The sequence below is a fragment of the Suncus etruscus genome, chromosome 5 (genome assembly GCF_024139225.1).
Source record: "Suncus etruscus isolate mSunEtr1 chromosome 5, mSunEtr1.pri.cur, whole genome shotgun sequence".
Classification (NCBI taxonomy): Eukaryota; Metazoa; Chordata; class Mammalia; order Eulipotyphla; family Soricidae; genus Suncus; species Suncus etruscus.
The window spans coordinates 116,894,038-116,911,939 of NC_064852.1; the positions used below are offsets into that span (position 1 = coordinate 116,894,038).

The window sequence follows — 17,902 nt, forward strand, 5'->3', positions numbered from 1 at the left end:
ATGTGGGACGGTATCAGATTTACAGGGTCTCCAACTTAGCTTTCCCTATCTTCAAACTGGGGATAGTGTAACTATCTCCGAGATGGTTGAGGAAACCAGATAACAATGCATGTGGAGAGTGCTTAGTACTAGTACCTTCTACTTAAGTACCACCAAAACCTTGATGTTATTTGTTTTTTTCTTAACTCTGACCTATAAGGATATCAGCTAACAGTTGTCAAAAGAGTAATGGAATCAAGATGCCAGTGGCTCAGAGGCAGGGATGCAACCAGAATTTTTTTCTGGCTATCTTGTTCACTCTTTTTCCTCCCTGGTTTATCCTTTGATTATTTTTTTTTTAAAGTACATTCCATTTTCCTTTTTCTGGGTTCAAAGTGGCAGGTAAGAAAGAAGGTTAAAATAAGTATCCACAAAGAAAATGAAGCTAAATCCATTCTAATTTTTCTTGAAGGATGATCCTATGCAAAAAGGTTTATGTTCTTTTTTTTTTCCTCAAAAAAATCAAGTTGCCAAGTTAAGCGACACAGTAACGTAGTCTTACACTTGACATAACTGTTTTGGTGGTGGAAATTGTAGGTATTTTTGTTTGTAAGCAAAGTTCAAATCTCATGTTCTAATGAGCTAAAATTTTATTTTCTAATTAAAAAGCAAGAAGTGAATATTGGATAGCAGCTATGGCATTTAGATTTTTTTCAGTAACCCCTTCAACTGTCAAGCAGAGCTGAACAATCCTGAGAGACAAGCACAGAACAGTTATAAATATATCATGTGTGTTCCCTGAAAGGAGACTTAGTTATCTGAAGTAAATATTTTGTACCGCTTGTGGACCCAAAACCACTTGGTGAATGGAGGGATTGTACTCTGCCTTCCTCGCATCAGAGATGAACTAACTGAATTTTCTGACTATTTCACTGAGTCTGTAGAGTGGAATGGATGTCCACTTTCAATGAGACATAAATCTACTCTGATTGTAGTGAATAACTTGAAAGTTCCATTTTTAGCTTCCTTTTGGGGTCACCAGGTATACTCACCATACGATGGAGCTTCTCTGTGACTTGAGTGAATGGAGGATTTGGTTAGAAACATTTATTCATATTTTCTGGAGCTTTTCTGACTTTCTCAGGCTGTTTAGTTTTGGATAAACTGTGCAGGAAGACCTGGCAAGTGCTAGGTAACCAGAAGTTCTGGTGATGAATCTGTGTGGCATCACCTTTTTCCCCAAACAAGTATGCTAGCAGTAAATTTAAGGCCTTGAAAATATTAAGTGCAAATGATGAAAAAAATAAGAAAGGAACATCTCCCTTAGAAGAGATTCTTCAGAAAATCAAGTTGGCTCAGTTTGGAATGAAATCTGTCTCTCTTCAAGGTGTAAGATGACATCCATGTCAATCTTCATGAAACTAGACACAGACATTATCAGTAAGAAATGCAACTCTGGAAGGACTGAAGTGATAGTACAGCTGGGAGGGCACCACATGTCATTTCTTGAGCTCTGCCAGGAATGATCCCTGAGCACTCCCTGTGTGACCCAAAAATCAAACCCAAGCAGAAGAAAACAAATGATTAGATGGTATAAGCAAATAGGGCAAGTGCCTTCCATGCAACCAATCCAGGTTCCATCCCTGGCATTGCATATAGGTCCCCAAACACTGCCAGAAGTCATCTGAGCACAAAGTAAGGAGTAAGTCCTGATTTATAATCAATTGCATAGTACTCCTATTGGGAAGCAGAGGCAGACCCAAAATATTCTCTATTCTACCTTCTCCACCAGTTTCCCAGCCTCCCTGAAGCCTACGCCTTGGCAGGTACAAATAATTTACTTAATATTGCTTGGTAAAACTACATAGCAATAAAAGTATTGGGAAAAAAGCTTTATTAAAAGAAAATTGTGAAAATTGTCATATTTTGTGATGGGATCTATGTCATTGTCTGAAGGCCTACTGTGCTGTAAATTGCAAGTGGTATATACTGTTGTTGATTTTGTTTGTTGAGGTTATGTGGTTTTTATGATAATTTCACTTCTAATTTGGTGGATTCCTATTGGGAAATTAGTATTAAAATTATGGTGGTGCGTGCAGCCACTTACACTGCAGAGCAGTCTGTGGAGCTGGGCTGATGAGCTCATATGGTGACATTGATGGTTCCTAGGGTCCCTCCAAAAGGTCTCCCGTGATACTAGCTGCCAGGCTAGTATGACCATGAAATTTTCCTGCTTGTTGGGCCTCTCTTTTGGGAGTTAGATGAGTCTATGGTGTTGACCACTTGTGCAGACATGGTGGAAGGCTCTGGATCATGGGTGTGGCTAAACTGATGGTATTAAAGCCTAGTAAGTGTAGGGCGCTTGTATAAGTTTTCTCTTGGAGGAAGGTGCTTCCCAAACCATGCTCAAGAGACCAGAAGTGGCTGTCTCATAGACTCAGAGTCTTCCAGGCAGGTGGCTGACTGAGCATGCAGCCATGACTATCCTGGGTCACCAGGCAGTGCGTAGATGCCCCAAAGACCACGCTCAGGAAAGCTCCAGGGAGCCAATGAAGCTGGGGTCAATTAGGGTCTATGAAGGTGGGGTCAAATCAGGGTCATTTGCTCACAAGGTTAGTAGTGCTTTACCTCCTGTCTTAGCTCTAGGATCACCCCTGTAACTTCTCTTTTGAGCTCTTGTCTGACTCTAAAGTCCAGTATGATTTCAAAATTTCATACTGAGAAGCTTATAAATGAGATTAAGAATTATTCTTCCTTCCACCTCATAATGTTGCATACATTAAATGAGTTAATACACAAATACTGAAAAGAGTATTACTTGCATATAGTAAGCCCCACTGACAGCATATTATCATTTCATTATGACAATAACAATCTGATATATATGTTAATCTTGTGAAATCCTTGTGATTCTCCTAGTAGCTTTTAGGAATGCTTCCAGGGCTGGATAGTAACTGAGTAGTACAGCGTAGACCTTGCATTTGTGAGATATTGGGTTTGATTCTAGAGCTCTAAGACAGGAAGAACAGTATTTTTTTAATTTTAATTTTATTGAAGCCATTGTGATTTACAAAGTCCATAGTTGGGTTTCAGACATACAATGAATCAGGGCCAATCCCACCAGCAGCGTCCACCTCCCCCCACCAATGTTTCTTAAGTACATCCCATACCCTGTACCCTGCCTTCCAGCCTGCCTGTATAACAGGCCCATTTTAAGTTTAGATTGTTAGAATTTGGGTTGCTTAATTCCATTGTTGTTGCCTTTGGCTTGTATATTTAGTTCTGTCCATTTTTTGGGGGGGGGGGCACATCTGGCGGTGCTCAGGGGCTACTTCTGGCTCTGCGCTCAGAAATCACTCCTAGCTCAGGGGGAACATATGGGATGCTGGAGTTTGAACCCAGGTCTGTCCTGGGTCAGCTGCATGCAAGGCAAATGCCCTACTGCTGTGCTATTACTCCAGTCCCAAATTCTGTCCTTTATTAACACTACCAATGCACCTGAGATCGCTTGTCCTCTGGCTCCCATCCTTTCATACTTGTGTTTCTTCTCTTCCAGTTTCTTACTTTCTCTTCACTATACTCTGGGCCCAAGGGTGTTTGAGACAAATACTATTTAGATCATTGTGTTTTTTCATGCAGCTATTCTGAATACCACATATAAGTGATATAAGTCTGTATTTATCTTTCTTCTTCTGCCTTATTAGGAAGAATGTTTTTATGGGAGGGAGGTGTTAGGGCCACACATGGCTTTGTTCAGAACAAATTTCTGGCTCTGTGCTCATGGCTCACTCCTGCTGGGTTCAGGGGGCCATATGGGGTGCAGGAGATCAAACCCAGGTTGGCTGCTTGTAAGGCAAATGCTTTCTCCACTGTATTATCTCTCCAGCCAGGCTTGCTTTTCTTAACCCCTTCTTATGCTTTGCCTTCTGGTGAGCAAAAAGCATAAAGAGCATAAAGGTTCTCAGAAAGCCCCTTGAGTAAGTAGGAATGGAAGGGCTAGAGGAATTCAGTCCAACCCTCTGAGGGGCTCCACGTGGTGCCTGGGCAGCATTTCTATAGGCTCATTCTTGCTGCCAGGCCATTGGACCTCAGTGCAGAAAGTCAAGCCAGATAAGAAAGAGTAGGGAGTATCCTAGCAGATGCATCGAAGCTGCAGAATTGATGAGCCTTCTGCTCTCACCAAAATGTATGAGCCTTACTTCCCAGAGACTAACACTCAAAATCACTTCCACGATTCCTTTTTGTCCTAATGCAGATTCTTCGCTTCATTATTTTTCACTCTAATCTTGTATTAAATGAAAAAAAACTTAAACGACCAACCTGGGATCAATTCCCAGTACCACATATGATCCCGTGAGTCTTGCCAGGAGTGATCTCTTGAGTGCAGAGCCAGGAGTAGGCCCTGAGTGCCACTGGGTGTGGCAAAAAAGAAGAGAGAGAGAGAGAGAGAGAGAGAGAGAGAGAGAGAGAGAGAGAGAGAGAGAGAAAGAAAGAAAGAAAGAAAGAAAGAAAGAAAGGAAGGAAGGAAGGAAGGAAGGAAGGAAGAAAGAAGAAAGAAAAATAAATAAATAAATAAATAGTGGGTCAGAGAGATAGCACAGTGGCAGAGTGTTTGTCTTGCATATGGCCAACCCAGGACACACCTGGGTATGAATCCTAGCAACCTATATGGTACCCTGTGCCTGCCAGGAGCATTTTCTGAGCGCAGAGCCAGGAGTAATCCTGAGCACAGCAGGGTGTGGCCCAAAAACCTAAAATGAAAGAAAGAGAAAGAAGAGAAAGAAAAAGAAAAAAGAAAAAGTAGAAAGAAAAAGAAAGAAGAGAGAAAGAAAAAGAAAGAAGAGAAAGTTTTCTTTTTCTATGGAAAGAAGAAAGAAAAGAAAAAGAGGAGAGAAAGAAAAGTAGAAAAGAAAGAAAAGAAAGAAAAAGAAAAGAAAAAAGTAGAAAGAAAAAGAAAGAAGAGAGAAAGAAAGAAAAAGAAAGAAGAGAGAGTTTTCTTTTCTTTCTTTTTTTTTTTTTTTTTTTTTTTGGTTTTTGGGTCACACCCGGCAGTGCTCAGGGGTTACTCTGCTCAGAAATAGCTCCTGGCAGGCACGGGGGACCATATGGGACACCGGGATTCGAACCAACCACCTTTGGTCTTGGATCGGTTGCTTGCAAGGCAAATGCCGCTGTGCTATCTCTCCGGGCTCTGAGAGTTTTCTTTTTTCTATGGAAAAGAAGAAAAAGAGGAGAAAGAAACGTAGAAAGAAGAAAGAGAAAGAAAGAAGAGAGAAAAGTAGAAAAGAGAAAAAGAAAGAAAAGTAGAAAAAAGAAAGGAAAGAAAAGGTAAAAAAAAGAAAAGTAGAAAAAGAAAAGAAGAGAGAAAAAGAAAGTCGAAAAGATGAAAGAAAGAAAGAAGAGAGAACAAAAAGAAAGAATAATAGAAAAAGGAAAGGGAAAAGGCAGAAAGAATCAAGAAGGCTGTAGATAAGGCTTAGAAGTAGAATACATGAGTGGGACGATATTAGGATAATAAGAGCTGATGTTTATTGGTGGCCTATTAGATTCCAAGTACTATCTATACATAAGAGCTTGAAAGGCCTGACAGTTCATTGCTCAGAGCTGGCAATAAGGTGCTGGGGGACTTACAGGGAGGTGCCATGTGGTGCTGGGATCAGGCCTCTCCATGCCAGGCATGTCTCCAGTCCTGGCACTTATCTCTGGAGCTCTGGTGGATTACCTTAACCATTATTCCTTATGTATTGTACTAGGGCTTTAGCATGGAGTCAGTGATGGGGGGATGCTTAACAGAAGGAAAAAGATCATTATCAACAAAGCGAGAATTGCTCCTCCTCACTGTCTTGGGCAACATGTTCCACCTTATGTTCTCTTTCACCTCCGGTCCCCTTTGCCCACCACTCCCTTGTCCCATGATCTCTACACATCTAGGCCCACCATATCTTCCAATCACACAGCATTGGGAAAAGGGGCTAACATTTAGAGCTGAGTCCTCCCAGAGTTGCTGAAGCAGAAGCTGCACCCAGTTTTCAGAATGTGAGCAGGACCCTTCTACCCATTTAGGTCAGCACCCTGGGACACTGGCAGCTGAGACTGGACTGATCAACCAGGGGCACAAAGGACAGAGCGTTCCTCACTATACTGTGTTTCTCACTACAAAAACCAGGCCGGGAAATCAGCACAGTAAGGACTGTGTGTTTGACTCTGGCCACGACTCAGGATAACTAAGCCCAGCAGCCAGTACGCTAAACTCAAGGCCCAAAACAGTATCTGTAAGAAGTCTTTGAGAAGCAGTTTGTTGGTGTTAAAAAATATTCATGATTTAATCTCAAAGATTTGTTCTCTACGTTGATTGCAAATAGCAACACATGGACCAGCTGCCACCCAGACCTGAAACTGGCACTTGGTGCTAGATACCATTTGTTTCTCTTTGGAAACTTTTTTTTTTTTGGTTTTTGGGCCACACCCGGCGGTGCTCAGGGGTGACTCCTGGCTGTCTGCTCAGAAATAGCTCCTGGCAGGCATGGGGAATCATATGGGACACCGGGATTCGAACCAACCACCTTAGGTCCTGATCAGCTGCTTGCAAGGCAAACACCGCTGTGCTATCTCTCCGGCCCCAAATTTTTTATTTTTGTTTTGTTTTGTTTTGGTTTTTGGTTTTTAGGCCACACCCGTTTTGACGCTCAGGGGTTACTTCTGGCTATGCGCTCAGAAATCACTCCTGGCGTGGGGGGACCATATGGGACACTGGGGGATCAAACCTTGGTCCGTTCTACGCTAACGTTCGCAAGGCAGACACCTTACCTCTAGCGCCCCCTCTCCGGCAACTTTTTTATTTTTATTTTTATTTTTATTTTTTTTGGTTTTTTTTGGGCCACACCCAGCGGTGCTCAGGGGTTACTCCTGGCTGTCTGCTCAGAAATAGCTCCTGGCAGTCACAGGGGACCATATGGGACACCGGGATTCGAACCAACCACCTTTGGTCCTGGATCGGCTGTTTGCAAGACAAACACCGCTGTGCTATTTCTCCGGGCCCAACTTTTTTATTTTTAAAAAGAAAAATAATTAAGACTAGGCTTTGCCATACTGATTTTCATTATCTGTATGATATTTCCTAATCCCTGTCTCATTCACACACTCCCTAAATCCAAAGTTTAGATTGAATTATTTTCTCAGCTCTGTAAGATCAGTATCAGATTTTTTTTGAAGAGTGAGGTGCTTCCCCCTGCTCAGAGTTTACCCCTGGCACTGCTTGGGGGACCCTGGAGTGGTGGGAATATAATCCAGGTTCCTGCACACTAAGTACATGCTCCAGCTCTTTGAATCAACTCAGTCCTGGGGATGAATTTTTGCTTGTTTGAGTAAAAGATCTTGTCTTGAGCGAGACTATATGGGAGTTTAGTTTCTTAGTTCCTTTCCCTGTATTTCTTTAAATACTATCTTACTCATGACACACCATCGCTTAATACCATTCCTTTAGCTGAAGTGATTGGCAAGACCAGGTCACATCCAGATTTGTAACAAAACAACAACAACAACAACAACAACAAAAACAACAACCAAAAGAAGCCAAAAAGCAAGAGAAGAAGACTTGAGTTTCCTTCAAAGTGACCTAAATATCCAGTTAGAACACTTTTGACTTACTCACAAGAGATTTAATTTTTGTTTTGTCAGTTTGAAGTCCTCTGAAAGAGGGTTTGGAGACAGTGAACTAGAGAAGCCTTGATGTATTGAGCAGGCTAGAGGGGCTGGGGAGATAGTAGTAGGGTGGAGGCACTTGCATTGCATGTGGCTGACTCCAATTTGAAATCTAGGATCATACCACCTGGAGCAAATACAGAGCACTCTGAGTTGTGGTCTCAATGCTCCATCTAAATTCTTTGAGCTGGGTGTAACTAATCAGAAGCCTAAATCTGTGTCCAACATCCCACAAAAGATGTTGATTTGGCTTTTATATGCAACAGGAATTCCAAGAGTGTAGTCAAGTATGGCAGTGATGTGAGGCTTTTTCAGAGAAACCAAGATCTCATATAACAAAAGAAGTTGGGTTTTGAGAGAGGTGAAGCATCAGATGGAGAAATGCAATTGCTAATTAAGAGGATTTGAAATGGCCAGGTACGCTGTTTATTTATTTATTTGGTTTTTGGATCATACTCAGCAGTGTTCAGAGGTTATACTCCTAGCTCTGTGTTCAGAAAATACTTCTGGCAGTCGCAGGGACCATATGGGATACCCAGGACCGAACCTGGATTGGCCTGCATGCAAGGCAATGCCCTATCTGGTGTGCTAACGATCTGGTCCCAAAGGGGAGGGGTACCCTCTTTAAAAGACCAGATAATTTCTGAAATTTTGTTTTGGTGTCAGTAGACATTTATACAATCATGATTTTGCTGTTTAAATCTGCTTTCAAGGGCCAAGGTAAAGTTCAGTTTCCTTCACTGAACATGTATTGGCTTATATAGACTAAACAGTAGGACATGCTGGCTTACCAGAGGGAGATTCCACAATCAAAATGGTGGTGGGTGACCCACAGATGGACCAGCTGATTTATAGCATGTTTCCTTACTACATGGAATTATAGACTTCCATATCAGAGTCACTTTCACCAGAGGAGAAAAGCAAAATCTACAAAGGGAAAGGAGCCCATAAAGAACACACAAATTGGTAAGAACACCTCATCTATGTGTTTGAAATATGTCTTCTCATAGCGATAGCACAGGAGTTCAATTATTTGCCCTGCATGTGGCTGACTTGAATTCCAATTCTTGGCATTGCATGGCCCCTGATTGCACCCCCACCAAGTCCAGAGCTAGGAATAGTTCCTGAGCACTATTGGGTGTGACCATTCCCCAAAGAAATATGTATTTTTGCTTTTGATCCCCACATTCCCAACTCCCACAGTTAGATGAGTGATTCTCAGCAGAAACTCCACTGCACTGTTTGGCTGTCAAGGCACATTTGAAGAAATGTGCAGGCTTGAGAATTGAGGACTTAAGATAGATTCTGTCCTCTTCTGGGTCTCTTCAGCTAACTGAACCACCTAGATTCTTCATCTTTCAAATGGGAAGTACTGGGGCCCGAGAGATAGCACAATAGGGCATTTGCCTTGCAAGCAGCCGATCCAGGACAGATGATGGTTCGAATCTGGGCATCCCCTATAGTCCCCTGTGCCTGCCAGGAGCAATTTCTTAACACAGAGTCAAGAGTAACCCTTGAACTCTGCCAGGTCTGTGACCCAAACACCAAAACAAACAAATAAACAAACAAAAACAAACAAAAAATCAAATGAGAAGTATTGCCAGAGTCAGGAAGATAGCTCACAGAGATAGTCTTCATACGCTGCATGTGGGAGTCCCTGGTTTGAGCCCCAGAGATACTTGGTTCCCTGAGTACCACTTGGTCCTTTGAGAACCACTCTTGGGTTTCACACTGGGAACAATAGCTCCAGAGAAACTCTGGGTGTGGTCCCAAGCAAAAAAGTAGAAATCATTCTGCATTGCAGGTTTGTTATCATGATTGTGAGAATCAAGTCGAATACTGAATGTGAAAGCAGATTTTAGAAACAGCAAATGCCACCAAATGCCAAGTAATCTTATTGCAAGAAGCATTTTTGCCTCTGTAATGAGGGTTGTCAAGTTCTATTGAGCAATATAGTTAACTTATTTCATCCCTCTAAAACCATGTCTTATGTTACTTCAGAAGATAGTCTTCTAGTGTGTGTGTGTGTGTGTGTGTGTGTGTGTGTGTGTGTTCCAAGCAGTGCTCAAGTACGTAGGGGACACTCTCAATTATACTTAGCTAATCAGGCCTAATCAGCCAGAAAGACAGTACAAAGATCAAAGCAATTGTCTATAGCATGAGGCATCCACAATACTGGTTTGAATCTTGGCCCTGCCTTTGTTCCATTGCACCTTCCCCTCCCCCCAATGGGTGCAGACCACTGATACCAGGGCCCACTATTGGCAATCCCCACAGCTCTATATCTAAGAACTCATGTGGGAGCAGAAATTGGATCTGTGACACCATGTTCCCCCAACCCTAATGCTATCTCCCTGGCCTGAATCTTCTGGTTCTTTTTTTATGTATTTATTTTGGTTTTTGGATCACTCCTGGCAGTGTTCAGAGGTTACTCCTGGCTGTGCACTCAGAAATCACTCCTGGCAGGCTTGGGGGACCATATGGGATGCTGGGAATCAAACCAGGTCCCTCCCAGGTTGGCTGCATGGAAGGCAAATGCCTTACTGCTGCACTATCTCTTCGGCTCCAAGAGTCTTCTGTTTTAATCTATAATGACTCCAGTCCAAGTCATGGTGCCTTTTAGTGACAGCTCGACCCACACTTCTTGAACTGGATTATTTATAATACACCACTGTTGAACTGGAGAAGCACAGACACATGTCTTGCCCCGGTCAGGTCAGCCCCCGTTTGATCTGGGACGACATACAGTCCCTCCCCTGAACTCCATCAAGAGTTATTCCTGAATACAGAGCCAAAAAGAAGACCCAAGCATCAATGGGGCTCACCCAAACAATAAATACATTCTTGTTATTTTTTATCAGACTTTCTTTCTTTGGCCATGTGTTACTAATTGAAAAAAATAACTGACTGTATCTCCTCTATTTCTTTTAAACAACCAAAGAGCTAAGTGCCATGTGTGTTTGTGAAAGATCTGATATTTTAAGTGTACTATTTCAGTCATTACCTTTTCAAAATGAGCTCAGCTTTGTATAAAATGTGAGGAATGTCTGAGATTGAAATAAAGGTCTTTAAGTAGAAATTAAGAATTGGAGAACTAAGTTTCAAGAAATGAGTTTAATACCACTGTGGGTTTTGAATAAGAGGAAAAACTAAGTCTGTGAAGCATTTAAGTCCACACTGGAGTGCTTTTGCTCCCTTCTAGGATTTCCTGGACCCTGGAGACTGTATTTCACCATCTACAAATGCATATATAAAAATATACCGTCTATAAATAGCCACCTGCTTTTTCAGTGAAATTAAAGATGGGAGAGTGAGAAGAGAATTTCCCAGTATGATTGTAGGGCTCAAATCTACAGCTGTTACTCTCCAGTAGCTCTTTATCCCTCAGAGATTTTCTAATATCACTATTTTCTATCAATCCCACTTGAAAAATTCTACTTTTTCTCGAATGAATAAGCTCTTGTCCACAGGACATTTATGTGTTACCTAGATTTCTCACATACCTATTAAAAAAGGTGAGGTGTTGCATGTGGTATTGTGCAGACTAATTTTGTTTTATAAATGGCAAATTTTTTTCACACGTGTTTCTGCTCCTTATCTTGGGATTAACACCCAACTCCTGCCAATGTTTTTCTCAAACACCACACATGCCCTTTTGTAAAGGCTCCCTCACACATTTTCTGCTAAAATGTGCCTCCTTCAAAATCCTTGAGCTTCTAAAAACCGGAGGTAAGAATTGACTGCATAACATTACAGCCAAACTGAGAGAAATCAGACCAAACATTTTGATATCTTTGCTTACCACAACCACAAAAAAAAGGCAGGGAGCCATTTCTTTATTCCATCTTTGTTACTTCACTTAAGCCCTCAAGGACAAGGTAGATCCGACCAGAAGGCACTTTCCTCTATAAGGAACCCTACGAGACTCTTCCACAGAAGGGGCTAAGTGCCTGTAGCGGTTAATTTGTGAGCAGAAAACCCCATTGGGAGCCTTCCACCTACTCTGAAAGCAAACATTCTCCACACGCAACATTAGAGTGGTGTTAAAAGAGGCATACTTGAACCTAAAAGGTGTCATTTTATGAGCAAAAACTGGGTAAACCTTAAAGAGACTTGAAGTAGATCGTTTTCCTCCTGCCTTGAAGTTGAAAATCTTTACAGGTTAAGATGACTTCACCCCCATTGTGATGTTCAAAACCCTAGAGGAGCTTAAAAAAGCTGCTTTGCCAGGCGAGCTGCCTGGCTTCCTCCTGGTGAGGGCAGCCTGCCCGTCTGTCACTGCTGTTCATTCCGTGTGTTTGTAAAATACGCCAGCCATGTGTGTGAGTCTGTTAATTAAACAAAACACAACTGTTTCTGCTGAACCTTAGAAGTAAAAAACTTCAAGACCAAACTGGAAAAGAGAAAACAGCAGCATCCAATGGGCTGCTGGGGCCTGCTAGTTGCCCAGAATATGGCATCTCTACCTGGGAGAGCCAGGACACAGGGTCCTCAATTCCATGAGAGGTGAGAAAGGACCTGAGAAACCTAGAGCTGCAAGTCTTTTGAATGACTTTCTCATTTTCCTGTAGGACTGCTTAATACTAAAGTGCCTGAGAGTAAGGCTCCTTAGTCTCATCTGACCCACAAGTCAGCCTACTCAACTTGGAGAGAACAGCTTGGTGGCTTCTGAGGCTCTGTCCTGGGGACAGGCAGGGAGCTGTCCGGCTAGCACTGCTGAGTCACCTCGGCCATCACTTGACCTTTGGCTCAATTGACCTAAAGTGAAGCCTGTGGCCGAGGAGTCTCCAAGCAAGGCCGGCCCTAGCTATTATCTGGAATCATTCTTGTATCAACTTTCCCAGCTATTTAAGTATTAACAATGTAGATAAAGGCCAATTAGAATACGAAAACACCAATTAGCTTTAAAAGAAAAAAAAGTCCTAGAATTCTTCTCAAGGAAGGATAATATTACCAGGAAAGACCCAAACTATCTTCTAGTCCTCTTTTAAAAAGGACTTCGTTTGAGAGGGTAGTAAAAACAGGAATCAGAGAGCACCTTTTTAAAAGAGATGCTTATTCCAAACCTTCTTACCCACAGCCAGATGTGGAAAGCTTAAGGGTAGGTATGCTGGTGTGAGGTAAGAGGCAGGAAGCAGGAAATTCAAAAATTCAAGGACAGGCCAGAAAAATCTCAAAATAATACATAACATCTTCAAGAATAAGGCACATATTCTATATTGTTCCCTCAATATTCTTTTTCCAAAACAGTAACAGTTTTGTATTTAGTATTAAGCCGAAGAAGAAATAGACTGAAAACTAGATAAACTAAAGAAATAGCCACTCTGTATTTAAAAAAATTTATTTGTGATCTGTACACATGATAAAGTGGAGCTTCCTTGTAGACTTTAAAAGGCAAAACGAACTCAAAGTAAAAATGTATAAATACAATATATATTTTCTTACAAAAATGGGAAATTTACAAAATATACATACTGCACTTGTCTCTATTTTACAAATTTCACATGCAAAGAGATACAACACAAAGGATGTCAAGAACTATGTAGTGGAAGTTTAAAAAAAATCTGACAAACAAGAGCTTGGAGGTTTAACAAACACAAGGTCAATATAATTTTTATATAAAAAAGCAGCTCTGCTCAAACTGAACATCACATATAAAAAGTAACTCGTACCCTCCATGGTTGAAAAGCTGTTTTTGAGAAATAGGAGCGTTGCAAGATTGGAGGGAGGGGTCATAAGGAGGAGTCAGGGTTAACTCCTAGGATTCTCTTCAGCTTCAGACTCTATGCAAAAGAAACCATATTCTTATCACAGAATAAAAAAGTACATGTTTGAAGTAATAAATTTCATTCATCCAGCACATTTCAAAGAACTCCAGAATGACTTTGAAATTTACCTTCTTTTAGTGACTTTCCCTAAAAATGATTTGAACTGTCTTCATTCACCATCATTTCTACAGGTCACCTCCCCACCTAGCCACACAAAGGAAGGGTCAGTCCACACATGTCTTATAAACGGATTTGGGGAACTAAGCAAACAGAACAAAATGGAGCTCTTAAAAAAATTAGCTTTCCTTTATGAAAAGGCTGAAGGCATTATGCTTTCCTTTCTAACCTGAAAGATTCAAATTGGAGGGAAGAAAAAACAAAAAACCCAAATGCAGTTTTACCAAAAAAAAAAAAAAAAAAAAAAAAAGGAAGGGAAGGGAATATTTTCCCTGAACATTTGAACCTAGCCTATAGTAGGATCATGTATTCTGAATTATATTTAAAACAAGAGTAACAAACACTCACATTTCCTTTAGCCAAGTCAGAATCTCAAATTGAACTGGATTTGAAAGCACCGTTGCTCTTCACTTTTCCTTAAAAAGGAATGCTTACATTAATCAAATTAACATCCAAGAGAAACCCCCAATTTGCACTACTTTGCCTAGGACTGTGTCATCAGAGAAGCCTTTCCACTGGGAGACACTTTGGTTTCCTCTTTTGTCTCTTGTAACAAAGGAGGGGGTGTGCATTCCATTTTTGAAAAGCAACAAGTCATCTCTTCTTTTCAGGGTATTAAACTGCATAAAATACCACTCCTCCTCCTGCCTTGGCCAGGAAATTAAAAAAACAACTGAAATGCCTTCTCTCTCTCTCTCCTTTGCCTCATCTCCAAATGCCTTCTTCATTTCTTTTGCATCCTCACGGAGGGATTTATTCAAGGCTGCAGGCCTCCCAAGACCTCCCCATGCTATTTTACAAGACTTGAAAGAAGAAAAAGCAGGCGGGAGGGGGTGAGGGGCCGAGGGACTGTAATACCGGCTGACCCTGGAAATTAACCCATCTGGGCTCCAGTTTGGCCCCAGTGAAAAGAGATTATGGGTTTGACCACAGCTTGACAAGGCCGCAGCGGGGAGTCCTCTTCTTTCCCAACAGAGCTGTATCTCTCCCTGGACCTCACTGGAGTGAGTAAAGGCCACTTTTCTTGTGGCAGGGGTATCGTGCCCAGTCCCAGATTGGCCACCCAAGCCGGGAAGAACTCCGGGCAGTCTTGGGGGCTGTTCTCAACCTTCCCGATAGGTCCCGGTGGGCCAGTACCAACACCCCAATAACATCACCGTTATCACCGTCATTATCCCGCAAGTCTTTGCCAGAAGGATTTTCATCCCAACTGTCTTTTCCACCGGGCCTTATCTCCAAATTCACCACTGGCCTCAAACCTACACCTCTCTCTCTCTCTCTCTCTCTCTCTCTCTCTCTCTCTCTCTCTCTCTCTCTCTCTCTCTCTCTCTCTCTCTCTCTCTCTCTCTTCCCTCCAAGTCACTTTATATTGAGGCTGGGGGTGCGAATCATGTGTTCCCCCCTTCCGTCCTTGGGCTCCAGCACCTGCCACACGCGGAGGCTCGGCGGCATGTGTGTGCGGGGAGCAGGGGAAGGAAGGGTTCATACCGCCGTCTCCCCCTTACTGCTGTGGCTGAGTCTATGGTAGAAGCGGCGCCACGACTGCAGGGTCTTGCCCGACCAGATCCAGAACCCGGTGGTGATGCCCACGATCATGGTCATCAGGTACTTGATCATGAAGACGGTGAAGTCGGGGCTCATGGGCGCGAAGTGGCCGGGCGGGCAGGGCACGGCGTAGCTCTTGCAGGTCTGCAGGAGCCACGTCCGCTCCCAGTGCTCGCGGAAGGCCTGCTCGTAGAAGTAGCAGGCCAGCACGATGGTGGCGGGCACCGTGTAGAGCACCGAGAAGACGCCGATGCGCACCATGAGCTTCTCCAGCTTCTCCGTCTTGGTGCCGTCGTGCTTCATGATGGTGCGGATGCGGAAGAGCGACACGAAGCCGGCCAGCAGGAAGGACGTGCCGATGAAGAGGTAGACGAAGAGGGGCGCCAGCACGAAGCCGCGCAGCGCGTCCACGCTCGACAGGCCCACGTAGCACACGCCGCTGAGCAGGTCGCCGTCCACCTGCCCCATGGCCAGGATGGTGATGGTCTTGATGGCCGGCACGGCCCAGGCGGCCAGGTGGAAGTACTGCGAGTTGGCCTCGATGGCCTCGTGGCCCCACTTCATGCCGGCCGCCAGGAACCAGGTGAGCGACAGGATGACCCACCAGATGGAGCTGGCCATGCCGAAGAAGTAGAGCACCATGAAGAGGATGGTGCAGCCCTCCTTCTTGGTGCCCTGCGCCACCGTGCGGTAGCCGTCGTCGGAGAAGCGCTCCACGCACACGGCGCGGTCCTCCAGCAGGAAGCCGGCCACGTGCGCCACGGCCACCATGAAGTAGCAGCCCGACAGGAAGATGATGGGGCGCTCGGGGTAGCTGAAGCGCCGCATGTCCACCAGGTAGGTGAGCACGGTGAAGAGCGTCGAGGCGCAGCACAGCACCGACCACACGCCCACCCAGAGGCGGGCGAAGCGCCGCTCCTCCTCCTTGAAGTACATGAGGCCGTTGGCGCGGCCCGGCTCGCACGGGGCGCCGCAGTCGCGCTCGCCCAGGAAGCGGTAGCCCAGGTAGGGCGGCACCTTGAGCTGCCGCGGGCACGCGAAGGGGAAGGCGGCGCCGCGGTGCCAGCCGTCGGGGGCGGCCGGCGGCTGCGCCGTGAAGGGCAGCTCGGGCAGGTAGGGCGCCGTGGGGAAGGCGGTGGGCCCGCCGCCCGCGCCGCCCGCGCCGTCCGACGTGTTCTGGCCCACGCAGATCTCGCCCGCCCCGTGCACCGGGAAGTTCTCGCAGCGCAGCCGCTCGGGCCACTGGAAGCCGAACTTGTTCATGAGCGCCTCGCAGCCCTGGCGGGCGCGCTCGCACAGGGAGCGGCAGGGCGGGATGGCCTGGTCGAGCACCGTGCACACGGGCGCGTACATGGAGCACAGGAAGAAGCGCAGCTCCGGCGAGCACTGCACCTTCACCAGCGGGTAGAACTGGTGCACCTCGAGGCCCGCGTCCTCCTGGTTCGTGTGGCCCAGCAGGTTGGGCAGGATGGTCTGGTTGTAGGCGATGTCCGTGCACAGCGGGATGGAGATGGGCTGGCAGAAGCCGTGGTCGGGCACCGAGATGCCGCGCTCGCTGTGCTGCGGCTGCGCCCCGGCCCCGGCGGGCAGCGCGCCCAGCAGCAGCGTCAGCAGCACCGGGGGGCTCAGGCCCGGCGGGAGGAGCGAGCGCCGGGCGGCCGCGCCGGGGTCCCGCATCGCCGGCCGAGGGTGCACGCGGCGGAGCGGAGGCGGGAGCGCGGCCGGGCGGCCGGGCGAAGCTGCGATCCGGGGAGGAGGAGGAGGAGGAGGCGCCGCCGCGCCCGGCGCATGAGAGTCTCCCCGGCGCCGGGGCCGGGCCGTGGGCGGCGGCGCGGAGCCGAGGGCGCTGCGGCTGGAGATGGGGGGCGGGGGGTGCCCGCGCCGCGCCGGGAGGGAGGGCGCCGCCGCCGCCGCAGCAGCCGCCTCCGCCCAGCGGAGAAGCTCGTCGGCCGGGGCCGGGGGGTGCGGGCCGGGGCGCCTTGTCTCGCCCGGACGCTCGTCCGTCCCGCGGCGGCTTGGGAGGCGAGGAGCAACAAGCGTCTCCGGTTGTCCTTCAAAGTTCGCCCGAGCGAGTGAGTCTCCGCGTCCGGAGCGCAGGAACAACTTGCAGCCGTGCAGGCTCAGCTCTCCGAGAGCCACCAAGCAGGCGCCTGCAGGGCCGGCCTCTCCCGAAAGCTGGGCCCCGAGTTTGCTTCAGTCGCCCGGGGTGGGACGGATCCCTCTCCGAAGTCGGATCAGCCCCAAAGAGCGCGGAGCCGGGCACGGCTGCAAAGGCAAAGGCAAAGCTTGCACGCCGCCTCCACTCGGCTCAACTAGCCGCGCCGGCGTCGTCCTCCGCCACGTTCCGTTCAGTCCCGTCCGGCCCCGCACAGCGCCCGACCCCTGCCTGGAGCCCCGCCGCCGCCTCCACCGCCGCCGGAGGGAGCGAGCGCCGAGTCACGCCTCGGAGCCGCGCGACTCGCCAGAAGAAGCGTCGCGCGACGCTCGCGGGGGTTCCGGCCAGCCCCGCCCCCTCCCCTCCCCCCATTCACAAACCCGGCGGGGGGCGGGCCCGCGAGCTCCGCCGCGGACCAATGGGAGCCTTTGTTTTCGGCGCCGCCGCCTCCGGATTGGACGAGAGTCGGGCCAGGGGGCGGACAGGACGGCGGAGGGGGCGGAGCCTGCAGCGCCTCTGGGCGGATTCCTGCGGGGAGAGGCCGGGGGATAGAGTGGAGGGGGGGATGCGCCTAGGA

At 46.7% G+C, this 17,902-nt stretch overlaps 2 protein-coding genes across 3 annotated transcripts in view; both read right to left on the minus strand.

Moving 5' to 3' along the window:
• The window catches only part of NOP58 (NOP58 ribonucleoprotein), a 507,450-nt gene that overhangs the window by 256,640 nt on the left and 232,908 nt on the right, over window positions 1-17,902 (minus strand). The window lies entirely within an intron of this gene.
• FZD7 (frizzled class receptor 7) lies at window positions 15,108-16,847 on the minus strand. Its single transcript, XM_049773210.1, has one exon. It carries the CDS (start codon window positions 16,845-16,847, stop codon window positions 15,108-15,110), a length of 1,740 nt encoding a protein of 579 aa, XP_049629167.1.